This window comes from Muscardinus avellanarius (genome assembly GCF_963383645.1).
Source record: "Muscardinus avellanarius genome assembly, chromosome: 2".
Taxonomy (NCBI): Eukaryota; Metazoa; Chordata; class Mammalia; order Rodentia; family Gliridae; genus Muscardinus; species Muscardinus avellanarius.
This window is the reverse complement of record NC_137787.1, coordinates 93,941,178-93,956,243: the sequence shown is the minus strand read 5'-3', so window position 1 is coordinate 93,956,243 and position 15,066 is coordinate 93,941,178. Positions and strand designations below refer to the sequence as shown.

The 15,066-nt window shown below is 34.2% G+C and overlaps 1 protein-coding gene across 1 annotated transcript in view; it reads right to left on the bottom strand.

The window, feature by feature from the left end:
- Nucleotides 1-15,066, bottom strand: part of LRP1B (LDL receptor related protein 1B) — a 1,956,425-nt gene that overhangs the window by 974,822 nt on the left and 966,537 nt on the right. Inside the window, exon 7 of the mRNA XM_080689945.1 lies at nt 6,454-6,616. Within this exon, the coding sequence (XP_080546071.1) occupies nt 6,454-6,616 (163 nt within the window). The remainder of the gene's footprint in view (nt 1-6,453; nt 6,617-15,066) is intronic.

Sequence of the window (15,066 nt, the reverse complement as noted above, 5' to 3'; positions counted from 1 at the left end):
AAATATGTTTTTCCTGTTTTCAACTTCAATGTAAATACCTTTATCAATACATGTATTTAGTTTTATTCTGTGGTTTTAATATTTATTGAGTTTAAAATTAATTGATCTCTTGTATTTCAGGAATGTTATATTGATTTCACATTCATGGTGAAACACATTTTTGTTTCAAGTGTTGTATAAAGACTTTAACTTAAAAGAAAGCCTAGTGTCACATCTTATAACAGTGTCATAGACTAGCTCTACTTTTGACTACAGTTAAATCCTACTTATACTTAGATAATACATAGGTTAGTATTGAAGAAATACTAAAGGTTTAAAAATGTCGTTCAACATTCAAAGGAAACTATGAAGAAATTTTCTTCTTTAACCTTATCTTTTGAAAAACACTGAAGTTAATCCAAATATATCTTGTATAACCTCAATTGTTAAAATAGTGTTCCCTTTGTTACCTTCCTCCTTGGTGGGGTTCAGGTCATGCTACTCCAAAATATGGCATCATAGCCTTTGAGAAAACAACATCAGCAGGAAGTTCACCCTCTGACCGCCAACCATTTTCTTTTGAAGCGGGCCAATAAAAGAATTCTGACTTCACTGTGACATACACAGGCCCTAAGACTGCCATTCTAGAGGTGCCCACCTATATAGGAACAAGGGAATATCCTTATCCTTGGAGACACAGGGACACATAGAAGACTCTGAAAAAACAGGCCTTGCTAAATTTCTTCCTGATTATTATTATTATTTTTTATTAGATTGCATATTTTGTGTGATCCTACTTCTCTAAAACAATCTATTTCTTAATCAAATGTAGTATAAAAATATACAGGTTTCCCTGTTTCTTTGGGTTGTCATTTCTGAAGGCTTCTATGTTACATAAAACTTTATAATAAAACGCATTCGTTTGCTTTTATCTTGTTAATATATATTTTACTATAGGATCCTCAACCATGAAGCTGGCAATGAATGGGAAAGACCTTTCTTTTCCTAAAGCCTCAGACCCACAGCTGTGCTATACTTGTCTCTAAAACCCTATGCCAATTTGTACTTTATTTCTAGGCTATATCTCCTTTTTTTATTTTCTTTTCTCTTCCTCAATATTTTACTATATAATAAATTCAGTTTAAGAGAGAAAGGATACAGTAGATTGGGGTTGTATGATACCGTATCTAAGGAACAGTAACATTCATCAGCAAGATAATAATTGTCCACATTAGCATTTTTATTTAAGCATTACCTATAACCTTCACATACTTTTATTGTATGGCAAGTTTCACCATTTATAAAGGCTGAGTCGGGTGTGGTGGCACACGCTTGTAATCCCCACTCTTGGGAGGTGGAGACAAGAGGGTCGCACAGGTTCAAAGCCAGCCACGCTGGCTTTAGAGACCATTTCCAAATTTTAAAAAAAGTATAAAATAGGTCTGGGAGTGTAGCCTGGAGGTAGAAGGGCTTCCAGAAACCCCAGTACCACACACACACAAAAAAATTAAAAGTCTAAAATTAAACAGGCATGGTGGCACACACTTGTAATCCCATCATTTGGGAGGCTGAGACTGGAGGATCGCAGTTTGCGACAGCCTCAGCTACTTAGTGAGGCTCTTTGCAACTCAGTGAGACCCTGTTTTAAAATAAAGAATAAAAATAGGGCTTGAGGTGTAGATCAGAGGTAAAATGCCCATGAGTTCCATACTCAGTACCACTAAATAAATAAATAAATAAATAAATATTAATATAAAATAAAATGGCTGAAATTAAGAAATATGTGTGAAAGAAATGCAACACTTTGAAAACCATTACACTCCATTTGTAATGCAAAAGCTATGTAACTTCACAAAATATAGACTCAGAGCTTAAAATAAAGCTGATCATCAAATAAAATTGTTTTTATGAACTGAAAATATGTAAACTCACTCTATAAGATACTTGGTAGCAGAAAGAGGATGGAGCCAGACATGAGGTGATATTTTTTATTTATTTATTTTAAAGTTTTTAAAGTGCATTGTAGTCATACATCTAAATGGGATAAAAGATGCTGGAGACATACATGCACACATCACCCAATTAGCCCTTACTCAATTCCCGCCCCATTCCCTCCCCTTCCCGCCTTTCCATGCTTGGCTTAGTTGATCTTTGATGGGGTAAGTTATTAGTCTCATCACTCTATCCACAATGATTTAATCAATTCCAGAAAAGATTGAAGTACTTAGTTTGAAGCAACATAAAGAAAAGACAATATTTTTCATATTCTACAACTCAAAAAGTATCAAAACATGTGCTGGGTTTGACCTCATCTAATCCCTCTAACATCCCTGCTGGCAAGCCATACATCATTATTCACATTTTTATGGTAAATAAATGAAGATAAAAGGAGGCCTCCAAAGGCACATATAGTTTCATTAGTGAAGCCACAATTTTACCTCAAGGACAGTGACTCTAGCACCAAGCTCCTAATCATTATATAGGCACAATCTGTAGCCATCTAACAAAAATACTATTTTTTTTTTTATGTGTGGTGCTGGGATTGAAACCAGGGGCATTTTACTTCCAAGCTAGACCCTTAGCCCTATTTTTTAATTATTTTTGAAACAGGGCCTCACTAAGTTGTAGAGGGCCTCACTAAGTAGCTGAGACTGGCCATGAATCTGATCCTCCTGTCTCACCCTCGCAAGTACTGAGATTACAAACATGTACTGCCAGGCCTGGCTCAAAAAGGATATTTTTGATGTTGGTTGGACTGTACTCTTTATGAAAAGTTTCAACTCTACTGATTCCATAGAAATATTTTTAAAGCTTTTGAAGCAACCATTGGAAGAAAATATTGAGAAAAATTTAAAAGGACAAGGAAAATCTCCTGAAGTATCTCGGGAAACCTGGATTATTAAGTCCTTACCAATATCTATACTTCAAGAGAAAATTAAAAACAAGTTTAATTTAAACATGTTACCTTTTGATTCTTTGGGATTAGAGCCAGGGTTCAAGTGATAATGAGAATACAAGAAAAATTAATGGTGAAAGAGTATTTTAACTATTAATTATGAAATATACATATATGTCTACATATATTACATATAGGCATATGTATATATTATATATGTGTATATGTAATGTATATATAATTATTCTATATCTGACTATAAAGAATTTAAAATAAGCAAAAAATAAATTTATTAAAATAATATGGAGCCAGGATTGGTGGTGCATGCCTGTAATCTCAACATTTAGGAATCTGAGACAAGAGAATTACAGGTTTGAGGCCAGGCTAAGCAACTTAACAAGGCACTATTTTCAAATAAAAATAAAACATGTCTAGAGGTATAGCGCAGAGGTAGAATCCCTGGGTTCAATCCCTGTTACTAGAAAAAAATTTAAAAAGAAAGGATAACATAGATAATTATAAAAATTTATTAGATACAAAGGAAAAACAGATTGAGAAAAGTTAGGTTAAAAATATTGCCAAAGTAAATGTTACTTTTTCAGTGCAGTCTTTTGAGAAGTAAGAAAAATATCTTTTCCTTCCAAATCTATTAAGGTCAGTCTCTGAGAGTTAGCTATTCTGATATTTCTGAACTGAAGTTGGACAGGTGATCTGCAGGCAGAATGTGTACATTAACCTGCACAATTAGGAAACGGCAAGATAAATTTTAGCTATGAACCATTTCCCTTTCATAGATCATATGAAATTATTCTAGACAAACTATCCACATTGTTCTAGAGTGGGTCCACATGGAGAAATTAAAGGTAAAATCTATTCTTTCCATTCTAGACAGCATCACATACATCTTAGCCAAATTTATATTAAGATAAAAATAGAATATAGCTGAAAGTGTTCTATTGCCAACAGGCCTATATTTTAAAAGAGCAGATTTTGCTTCTATGATATCTGAGATTCATGATTAAAATCTTGTGTTAGAAAGATCCAGCAAACAAACAAACAACAACAACAACAACAACAACAAAAATCCAAAGAAGTTATTGTGATAACTGATACATAAAAAGATTACATTTAAACTAGGCCAAAAAGGATCCATCCAGCAGAGAGTAAGTACAATGTGGAATATAGGTTGATATTTCTTTCTCCTGATTGGCAAAAATGACAAAATGTAGCTGGGCTTGGTCGTGCACGCTTGTAATCCCCCCCAGCATTTGGGAGGTGAAGACAGGGAGATAGTGGTTCGCGGACAGCCTCAGCTACTTAGTGAGGCTGCTTGCAACTCAATGAGACTATCTCTGTTTCAAAAATAAAGGCTGGGGATGTAGCTTGGAGGTAGAATGCCCCTGGGTTCCATACCCAGTACTGCAAAAAAAGAAAAAAAAAAAAAGACAAGAAAGAGGAAGCCTGAAACCATAAAATATGCTATTGCTCAGAACTAGAGATAATGTTCACATAGATTTCAGATCAGCTGTTATATTTGAAAGATATCGCTGGATCTTTATTACTAAGAATGGAGGAGGATAAGAGGAGTAAAGGGGAGCAGAAAAACAAAATAGCCTCACCTCTTAACATTTTTGACAGGCAAAACTATCTAAAGGCTTACTTGAAATTCAGTTAGTACATCTAGGGAAAAGCATGCGAGTGAATATATTTCTAAACAGGATGCCAAAAGAATGCACTTAGCACATTTGTAAATTTCCAATTCTTCCTTACTACCCTTATCTAACCACCCAAACAAATCAGTTTAAATACAACTCCTCTTACTAATGTCTTTTGAAGCAGCGCTGCAGTCAAGGAACCATCTGCTGTGAGTACAAACAGAGCCGCCTTCAAGAATTATATCACACAGCCTCTCTAGCAAAGTTCCTACGTGCAAGCTGTTCTTGTCAAAATCAGAACCATTGTGATGATGCATCTTAATATTCAATCAGACTTTAAGTAAAGAGTGACAAAAGTCCACATATGGATGACAGCTGTTTCTTCAGTAAATATTTTCCCACTTATTGAATGGAGGCTTATGGCAGTTTAGGATATGTTCCATCAGACATTTCAGCCTGATTTGCCTGAGGACTATTAAAACAATCACAGGAACAAAACTCTGGTTTTCAAGTCTTTGCTGCAATTTATATCTCCAGAAGCAACAGCTCCTCCAAATAAAGTGCCATTTACACTTTGCCTTTTATATGACAGTATCTTGCTCAATAGTTCTTGGTGAAAAAATATAGATTTATTTTCTGTAATTTTGGTTCCTCACCCATTAATACCATTTTGTTTATAAAATAAAGACATAATTTAGATATTGATTTGATTTCCTAAACATACGAACAAAGTTGATGGAGACTTGAACAATTTATGGCTGTATTTTGATGAATAGTGAAATATTAAAAAGGATGGAGCTTATTATCTAACAGAAGGTCTTTTACTACAAGACCTTCTTTTATCCAATAAACTAACTTGCAAATTTAAAAGGGAAGTAAAATAAGTATATATTCTGATGAGGTATTCATTAACTTTATTGTGTTTACATATCAATATGTATGGAAAACCTAGACTCTGAAATAAGGAAGATATGCTTAATGTTCTTTCTTTCTTTCTTTCTTTCTTTCTTTCTTTCTTTCTTTCCTTCCTTCCTTCCTTCCTTCATTCCTTCTCCTCTCTTTCTTTCTTTCTTTCTTTCTTTCTTTCTTTCTTTCTTTCCTTCCTTCCTTCCTTCCTTCCTTCCTTCCTTCCTTCATTCCTTCTCTCTTTCTTTCTTTCTTTCTTTCCTTCTTTCTTTCTTTCTTTCTTTCTTTCTTTCTTTCTTTCTTTCTTCTTTCTTTCTTTCTTTTCTTTTCTTTCTTTCTTTCTTTCTGGTGGTACTGGGGGTAGAACCCAGGGCCTTTTCTACCTCTGAGCTATACTTCCAGACATATTTTTTATACTTTATTTGGAAACAGGGTCTCACTAAGTCGCTGAGAGCCTCCTCACCAAGTAGCTGAGGCTGGCTTTTGAACCTGTGCGATCCTCCTGTCTCAGCCTCCCAAGTTCTGGGATTACAAGTGTGCACCACCATACCCAGCTATGCTTAATGTTTTAATAGCACCCTTGAGCAATCCTTTTATAAATTCTAAATGTTATGCTGGACATAAGTATGTTAACAGTGCATCTTTTAAGTACCATCTGCAAAGTTTATTAACTACAGAGTCCTCTGCTAAGTATTAAAAAGTCTCTTCTCTTTAGCCTAAACCTATACTGAGGCTTTTTTATGGTGACAAAGCAATTCTTAGGAGGGTAGCAGGTTGTTGGTGTCTTAGGTTAGGCCTGCAATGTTGATCTGTTAAAGAACTGGCATTCTTAGATTCTAAATAGTGACCTACAGCCTTCTTTGTCTTTCCTTCTGCAATGCAGTTGTTAACATCAACAATTTTCTTTTAAATTTTTTGATTCTGTAGTCTTATTTCCCACAACTCTTGTCAGGTTGTAATCTTTATTCCCCAATTCAAACTTTTCCAGACCAAACATGATGAAGAAGAGTTTCTTACCCTGCTATTGGATCCACTGCAATTGCCTTCGGATTATGAAGCTCCAGGTCAATCAGCGTGACACACACAGACCCGTTGTAATTACAGACAAAGATCCGGTCACTGATATGGTCCACAAAATAGAGATTCCTGGTGAGCCAATCAATTGCCATTTGTTCCACATCTGAAAAGAACAACCAAAAAATCAGTGGATCATAGGTACAAAACTAGGATCACAGGCTGGAAAGTAACATCTTGTTTACCTAAGTCATGACAAAAGTTTCTTCAGAATTATGAGCATTCTTATAATATTAAATTTCAGAGAAAATCTCTTGCTATGCCAAAATAAGCAGCTTTATTATATAAAATAAGGATTAGTTCTCTATATATTTTATCTTGCTAACTATAGATTGAGAATGACCTATTTACTTGTTTACAAATGAACAAGATATTTCTAAATCCTTAAATATATGTATTTAAACATAGGTTTTACTTTTTTCTTTGTACAAAATAATTCATTCAACCCCCCAAAATATAACAGGTTCAATTGCACATCTAAAATGTGTAGTAAAAAGAGAAACAAAATCATTTATAAACTAAGAACAAACCCTTTTCAAATCCTTTGCTATTAAAAACATGTTTGGAGGGGAGAGGTGGAGAAGCTGAAAAAAAGAGAGCTATAAATACTTTACTCAAAAACACATCTGGAACTTGTAAAACAAAGCCCAAGGACAAAATTAGTAAAAAATCAACAGTTTCCTTTGATGGCATACTTAGGCATTGGCAAAGGGCTTTTCAATACAGATCTCAATACCATGTATGGGGAACAGGAGGAAGTGGGAAGTAGAAGGAAATTAAGTGTTGTATGCATACATGATCTACTGCTCTTGACCTCATTATGATGTATATTTGCAATGCACCAATAAGAGTATATTTTAAAAAGGCCTAGTCAAGGATTGATTCATTAACTAAAAGAAATGACAGAAATGGTCCATAGCTATGTTGTCCAATAAAGTAGTCACTAGCAAAATATATTTACTGGGCAAGAGACTACAATGATTGAGAAACTGAATCTTTAGAGTATACATTTTTAATATGTTTTTAGTGTATACATTTTAATCCACTTAAATGTAAATTAAAATAGCATAGATAGCTATTGGCTATAATTAATAGCAAAAATCTAAAAGAATATATTTGACTTGAGCATTTTCTATTTGATCAGACATAAACAGTGTAAAATTGCATGTTAGCTTGTACATAGTTAACTGATAGAAAAACATCCCCAAGGATTTGGTTTCATTATCCTATGAGACAGTCAATTTTTTATATCTAATGTACAAATCTTATTTAAAATGTGTATCAATAACTAATTCCACTAATGTTATTAGACTACTAATGCTGGTTTGGTTTCTTCAAAAATGTCATAAGTAAACTTTTTACTCATGTTCATTCCAGGTTTATATAAAATTCATAATTTTAGATTTTGAAACTTATAATAGTTCTTCCTTTTTCATGAGAAAGACAGTCCCAGATTCCCACTGGATGGCTGAAACTGCAAATAGGACCACATCCTGTATATACCATTTTTTCTTTACTTACATAATTATAATAGATTATTTATATATAGGGCACAGAAGAAAAGCAACAAAAATAATAAAATGTATCCACAGACTATAACAAAGGTTATTTAAATGAGTTCTACCTTTCTCCCCCATACTCTCTTAAAATTTACTCGACTGACCACGAGTGAACAAAGGTAACTAGAATCACAAAAAGCAAAACCACAATAAGGAGACCTACTACAGACATTTGGTACTGCAATTGCACCTAAGTGCATTCTACCTCTGAGTCACAACCCTAGCCCTTTTATTTACTTATTTATTTTTAATTTTTCTCTTTTTTATTTTATGTGGATCGTATTGAAAATGGCATACCTTCACACATTGCTTGGTGCCCTCACCCTGCTTTTCTCCCCTCCCAACAAGTGTCCAGGTTGACCATGCTACATTGATACTTATATTCGAATGTAGCTCCTCCATTAATTTACCTTAGCCTTCTTCCTCTCCTACCCTTCCTTTCTAGCTTTGCTGAGGTTTCCCCTCCATTATCTAGAGTCCCTCTGGTATTCCTAATACTCCCTAATTTGGGCATATTAGAGAAAACATATGTCTCTTCTCTTACTGTGCTTTGCTGATCTCACTTAACATAAAGTTCTCCAGGTCTTTTCATCTTGTGAATGACATGATTTTTTCTTTCATTTTTGCTGAGTAGAATTTCATTGTGTGTATTTGCCATAATTTTGCAATAAACTCATATGTTGATGGAGACCTAGGTTGGTTCCATATTTTGGCTATTATGAATTGTGCTGCTATAAATATGGGTATGGATATGTTACTGTAGTTCTCTGATTTCAACCCCTTTGGAAAGATACTCAGAAGTGGTACAGCCAGATTATATGATGGATCCATTCCCAGTTTTTGAAGAAATCTCCACACTTATCTCCACAGTGGCTGAACTAGTTTGCACTCCTACCACATCCTCGCCAGCATTTGTTGTTATTTGACTTTTTTATGCTTGCAACTCTGATTGCGATTAGATGGAATCTCACTGTAGTTTTGATTTGCATCTCTCTAATGGCTAATGATGTTGAGCATCTTTTCATTCATCTATCGGCCATTTGTATCTCTTCTTTTGTGAAGTATCTATTCAACTCAGTTGCCCATTTTTTGTTTGTGTTATTTGTTTTGCTAATGTAGTCTTTTGAGCTCTTTGTATATCCTAGATATAAGCTCTCTATTAGAGTAGTGGCTGGTAAAGTTCTTCTCCCATTCTGTATGCTTTCTCTTTAGGTCCTTGACAGTTTCCTTTGATGAGTAGAAACTTTTTAGTTTGATGCCAACCCACTTGTTAATTTTTGCTCTAATTTCCTGTGCTTTGGAGATCTTCTTGAGAAAGTTACTGCGTGTACCTATATGTTGTAGTGTTGATCCTATGCCCTCTTCTAATAACTTCACAAGTCTCTGGTCTAATTTCTAAGTGTCTTTGATCCATCTCAAGTTGACTCCTGTGCATGGTGAAATAATTTAGTTCCATCTTTCTACAAATGGATATCCAGTTCTCCCAGCACCATTTGTTGAAAAGGCTGTCTTTTCTCCAGCATAGGAGTTTGTACCCTTTGTCAAAAATCAAATGACTATAGGTGTGTGGGTTTGTTTCTGTATCTTCTATTCGGTTCCATTGATCGGTATGCCTGTTGTGCCAATTCTATTTTTGTTTTTACTACTATTTCTCTGTACTATAATTTGAAGTCACGGGTTGTGATGCCTCCTGCATGGTTCTTATTGCTGAGGATTTATTTGGCAATTCTGGGTCTTTTCTTTCTCCATATAAAATTCATGACTGATTTTTCAAAGTCTAGGAAGAAAGTTGTTGATATTTTGATAGGAATTGCATTGAATCTATAGATCAATTTTGGCAGAATGGCCACTTTGATGATATTTATTCTGCTATCCATGAGCAAGGTAGATCTTTCCATCTTCCAAGGTCTTCTTCAATTTCTTTCTTTAATGTTTTATAGTTTTCATTGTATAGGTCTTCCACATCTTTGTTTGGTTTATTCCTAGGTATTTTATTGATTTTGAGGCTATAGTGAATGAAATGTTTTCTTTATTTCTTTCATTGTGGTTTCATTGTTGGCATATTGAAAAGCAACTTATTTCTTTAGGTTTATTTTTCATCCTGAAACTTTGCTGAATTGGTTAATCAACTCCAGTAGTCTTTTGGTTGAGTTATTTGCTTCTTCTAGATAAAGGATCATGCCATCTGCAAACAAAGATAGCTTAAATTCATCTTTGCCTATTTTAATTCCTTTGATATCCTTCTCTTGTCTAATTGCTATGGCAAGAATCTTGAGGACTATATTAAAAAGGAGTGGTGATAATGGGCATCCTTGTTTTGTTACTGATTTTAGAGGAAATTCTTGTAGTTTTTCCCCACTCAACATGATGTTGGATTTAGGTTTATTGTATTTCCTTAATTATGCTGAAATGCATTCCTTCTATTCCAATTTTCTGCAGTGTTTTTAACACAAATAGCTGTTGGATTTTGTCAAATGCTTCTTCAGCATCTATTGATATGATCATGTGGGTTTTTTTCCTCAGTTCTATTTATGTGATGAATAACATGCATTGATTTGTCTATGTTGAACCAGTCTTGCTTATCTGGTATGGAATCAACTTGGTTGTGGTGTATAATTCTCTTGATATGGTTTTGAATGTGTTTTGCTAAGTTGCTGAACCTGGCCTCAAACCTGCAATTCTCCTGTCTCAGCTTCCCAAGTACAGGAATTATACAGGGATCAAAGACATATGTTATCATTTCTGATGCACCTTAATATATATATATATATATATATATATATATATATATATATATACTTCCTTTCTTTGAATTATGATAGCTTTATGAATAGTTGACTGAGCAGAGTGTCAGAATTCAGAATAGGCTACCCCAAAATAGGACACTTTGGTGTATCAAATATTTGAAGCTGAAGAAAGTTGAGAAAAAAAATGACCTCCCTATTTTTCTCTAAATAAAGTTATTAAATCTTGAAGTGAGAGCTGCCATTCCTATTCCAAAAGAATAGCAGTATCCTTAATTAAAAAGCCAAGGTACTGAAAAAAAATCCAACTAATCTGGCCTCACTAGTTTTTTTTTTTTTTTTTATTCCCCCAGTTTGCTATTATTAACTCACACCAATATCCTACAATGTTTTCTATGGCTCTCCATGCTCCATTGTACCTAGTATAAAATGCCCGGGCTAAACTGTTGCCAGGCAGTGGCTTCCTAGTTTTGTCTTAATTTTTGAGACATAGAAAGAATAAGCATAGACAATTTATTTATTGAAGTGAGTGGATCACTTTAAGAGAACAGTTAGAAGGAGAGAGATGTAATCCAGAGAATGTGTCATGGAATGCCCCTTTCCAAGAATGAAAATAGTAATGGCATTTTTCTATGTGGTGAGGTTTTTTTTTTATTTCATCTTAAAAAGTTCCCTCTAGTGTTTTATGTATCTGGTGGCGGTCACTACTATTGCATGCCACAACTCATTGAATCTGCACTATATCTACCATATTAAAAAATTTCTTATTTGTGCCTATGGGAAACTCAGAGCCTTAGTGCTCTGTGCATGCTTCAAATTTGGAAGCTCCTTAGGCAAGTTACATTTGTCTCCTTTTAGATTCCATTAAGTAGTATCTGTCCATGAAACAGACAGATTATTGGTGGGATTCTCCATCACCCAACGTAGAGAGATGTTTTGTTACTCTCAGTGAAGGAAGCCTTATCCATAACCTTGGCTCTGTCTGTTGAACTGCCTAACTTAAACATTTCTTCAGGTCTTCATTTTGTACAACAACTGTCCTTTTATAAAATAAAAAAGCCTATTAAATTGCTTCTTTTCTCTAGTAAATGTTTCTTTTTAAATCAAATTGGCATGGTTCCAGCTAGAGAAATCAAGATGAGTATAGCAAAGAATTACTTCCCTTCCCTTAGTGATTTTCCTTTTGCAATATGAATCTAAACATTTTTTCCTATTCTATGCTTCAAAGTACTTTCTTAGTAAAAGGTTGCTTCAGTGTATGATGTTCTGTCAACAGAGAGTAATGCAATTACATATGCCCAAACTATCATTTATAATGATATATTGTCATAACAAGGTAGAAAAAGCAGCAACTTTGTGGGAATTTCTATCATGTCCCTATAAGAATAAATGGTAAATAATTATTGTGACTCACTGGATACAGATTTCTTAGGCTATCTATTTTAGTTTCTTTCCTGAACTATATAGCTTCTCTGAAACCATAAACATTTAAATGTTACCCAAACTAAAAGGATTTTTTTTTTCAATCAGCTCAGCCATCAGGATTTTAAAAATCTGATTTATTTCTCCATCTTCAGAAATTTGGAAAAGTATGCTATGCTTTGACTTTGAGTCTTTTTGCATTATTATATCAGCTGGGGCTCAGAACCCACTGTGTCAAGTGCCATTTCAAATGCCTTGGGTTCAGATAAACTGTGTGCTAGAGTCCATTCAGTGACCCATCCTTCAAACTGAGCATACAGTTGCTTTAGTCTATGCAACTGTAATTTCAGACAAAAGAACAGTTTGATAGCATTCTTACTTTCTTTCAACTCTATCATTTCAGAAAGATTCTCTGCTGCTAAAACAAAAGGTATTGTTGACAACCATTCAAGTTTGAAGCAGTAAGTTCTCACTAAAGAGCCTAATTATCCAAACACTTAGCAATTGTGGGCATGAGGTATTGTTTATTTTTCTAAGAGTTGAAATTTCTGTCTTCAATGTAATTTGTATTAAGATTGGAGAGATTAGGTAATTAGACATAAAGTTTAAGCAAGCCAATAAGTAAACAGGCATAATGATGAGGTTCAGAAAATGATACCTAAAATTAGAAGGCCTCACAAGCAAAGGTTCTCTCACATTCTTCTTCTCTCTTGGTTCTTCTCCTCTTTCTCTCTCAAGAATAAATCATGAATACTAGAATCTCTTTTAGCCAATGTAGATCATAAGAATCAGAAGTTAATTTTCCCAAAGCATGCCATAAAAACTAGAAATATTACTCTAACCTTCCTCTAGCTTTCTATGATAGGAGTTGACCATAAAGAAATTCTCTGACCTATTTTGAGATGGAAACAACCATAGGGACAAAGGGTAGAGGTATTCCTGAGCCTTAACTCATAGCTTGTTAGCTATACAAAGCTTGGTATGTGCTTATCAGCTTCAAAGAACAGGTATATCATTACATGTCCTAGGGTTTTATTTAGACTCCTGAGAGAAAGTCTTCAACAGAGCAAAAATAATTTAGTGCTCAGAGGCCCTGAGCTGAGGTGAGAAAAGAAAAAGTTACCTCCCCAAATACATTATAGGGAGAGGTTTCTAGGCTGAAAATTCTCCATGTTAAAGATGCCATACTATTTTCCAATCCTGGGAATGTAACACTTCAGATTTTCTGCAGTGTAACTAATTTTTTTTCCGCATCAGAAAATAGTTCGTCCTCTCTCTCTCTCTCACTCTCCCCTCTTCTGAAATATAACTTTCTTTAGCACAGCCTTCTTTTATTGCTATTTCTCACCTATTTAAATATATCTCCTATCTTCCCTATGTGTGCTTTCTGTTTGAAACCATTATTTCAGGAATTAAGGACTGAGGTACTATCCTATAAATTTACTTCTGGGTGGAAATCACTACTTGATAATACAACCACTGTGGAGATCAGTATAGAGAATCTTTAAAAGACTACGGTAATATGAATATATATATATATATATATATATATATATATATATATATATTCATGTTTATAGTAGCACAATTCATAATAAACAAAGTATGGAACCAATGTAGGTCTTTCCCAGCAGATGAATGAATAAAAATATTATATCATTTTAGGAAAATAGATGGAATTAGGGAATAGTATGCTTAGATCAGTAAGCCTAAAAAGTCAGGGTCAAATGTTTTCTTCTATATGTAGGATCTAGAGAGAAAAATAGGGATAAAAGAGACTAGATAACTGAGATAATTGAGAAGAGTGACCAGTTGAGTAGTGGAAGGGGATAGGAAGAGGGAGATGGGGAGGGTAAAAGAAAAATCTGTTGAAAGAAATAATTCAAGTTATGCTATGTCCATTTATGAAGGTATCACTACCAATTTTACTCTCATGTGTGGGGAAGGGTGAGTAGCATGGTGGGAACTAAAGGGAAACTCACCCAGACTTGTGTGTACATCTGATTTTATGACTGAATCTTACTATGATGTATAATTACATTGTACTAATAAAAGTAAAAATAAACAAATATAAAAAAGAGTATTATTTTCCTGCAGTTTTGTCTCTGTCTGATTCTTCTGAAGGAGAACAGAAAAATTCACTGGTCTAGCATCAATGTTATCAGATATAAGGTCCTAAGAAACTCATTTCAGAGTGTTTCTGCTTCTATCTAGAAGGAAGAAATGTTAAGAAGAATCTGAACAGAACAGATGACAGATGCACTGTAACCCTTATAATTGGAGTTCAAGGGTATATATTCCCATTTCAGAAAAGAGAGAATGATGGGTAGACACACACACACACACACACACACACACACACACACACACATACACAATTTCCATTGAAATCTTTCAGTTCTTGGGAGCCTTTTTTTATTAATTTTTCCTTTTTTGGTTTTGGTTTGGTACTGGGGATTTAACCCTGGGATGTTCTACTTCCAAGCTACATTTCTTAGCAGTTTTGTTATTGTCAAACAGTGTTAGTTTTATGAAGAGAACAAAACAAGGTAATAACTAAAAGAGTGATGAGTGAGTCAGTGAAAGTGTGCCAAGAATGGTAACATTTCAACTGACGATGCAAAGGAAACGGTAGCTGAGAGTAAGACAAAACAAACAAAAAGAGGTCAAAATATTCTAAAAATATCTAATGGTATTATTTTTTATAATTTTCTAAAAAGAGAAATAATAAATTAGTTAAAATATAAATGAAGAACAAGGTTGGAAGGATCTATATTAAACCAAAATATGAGACAATGAAGAAATAAGGGAGCAGAGATAGGAAGGGGTAT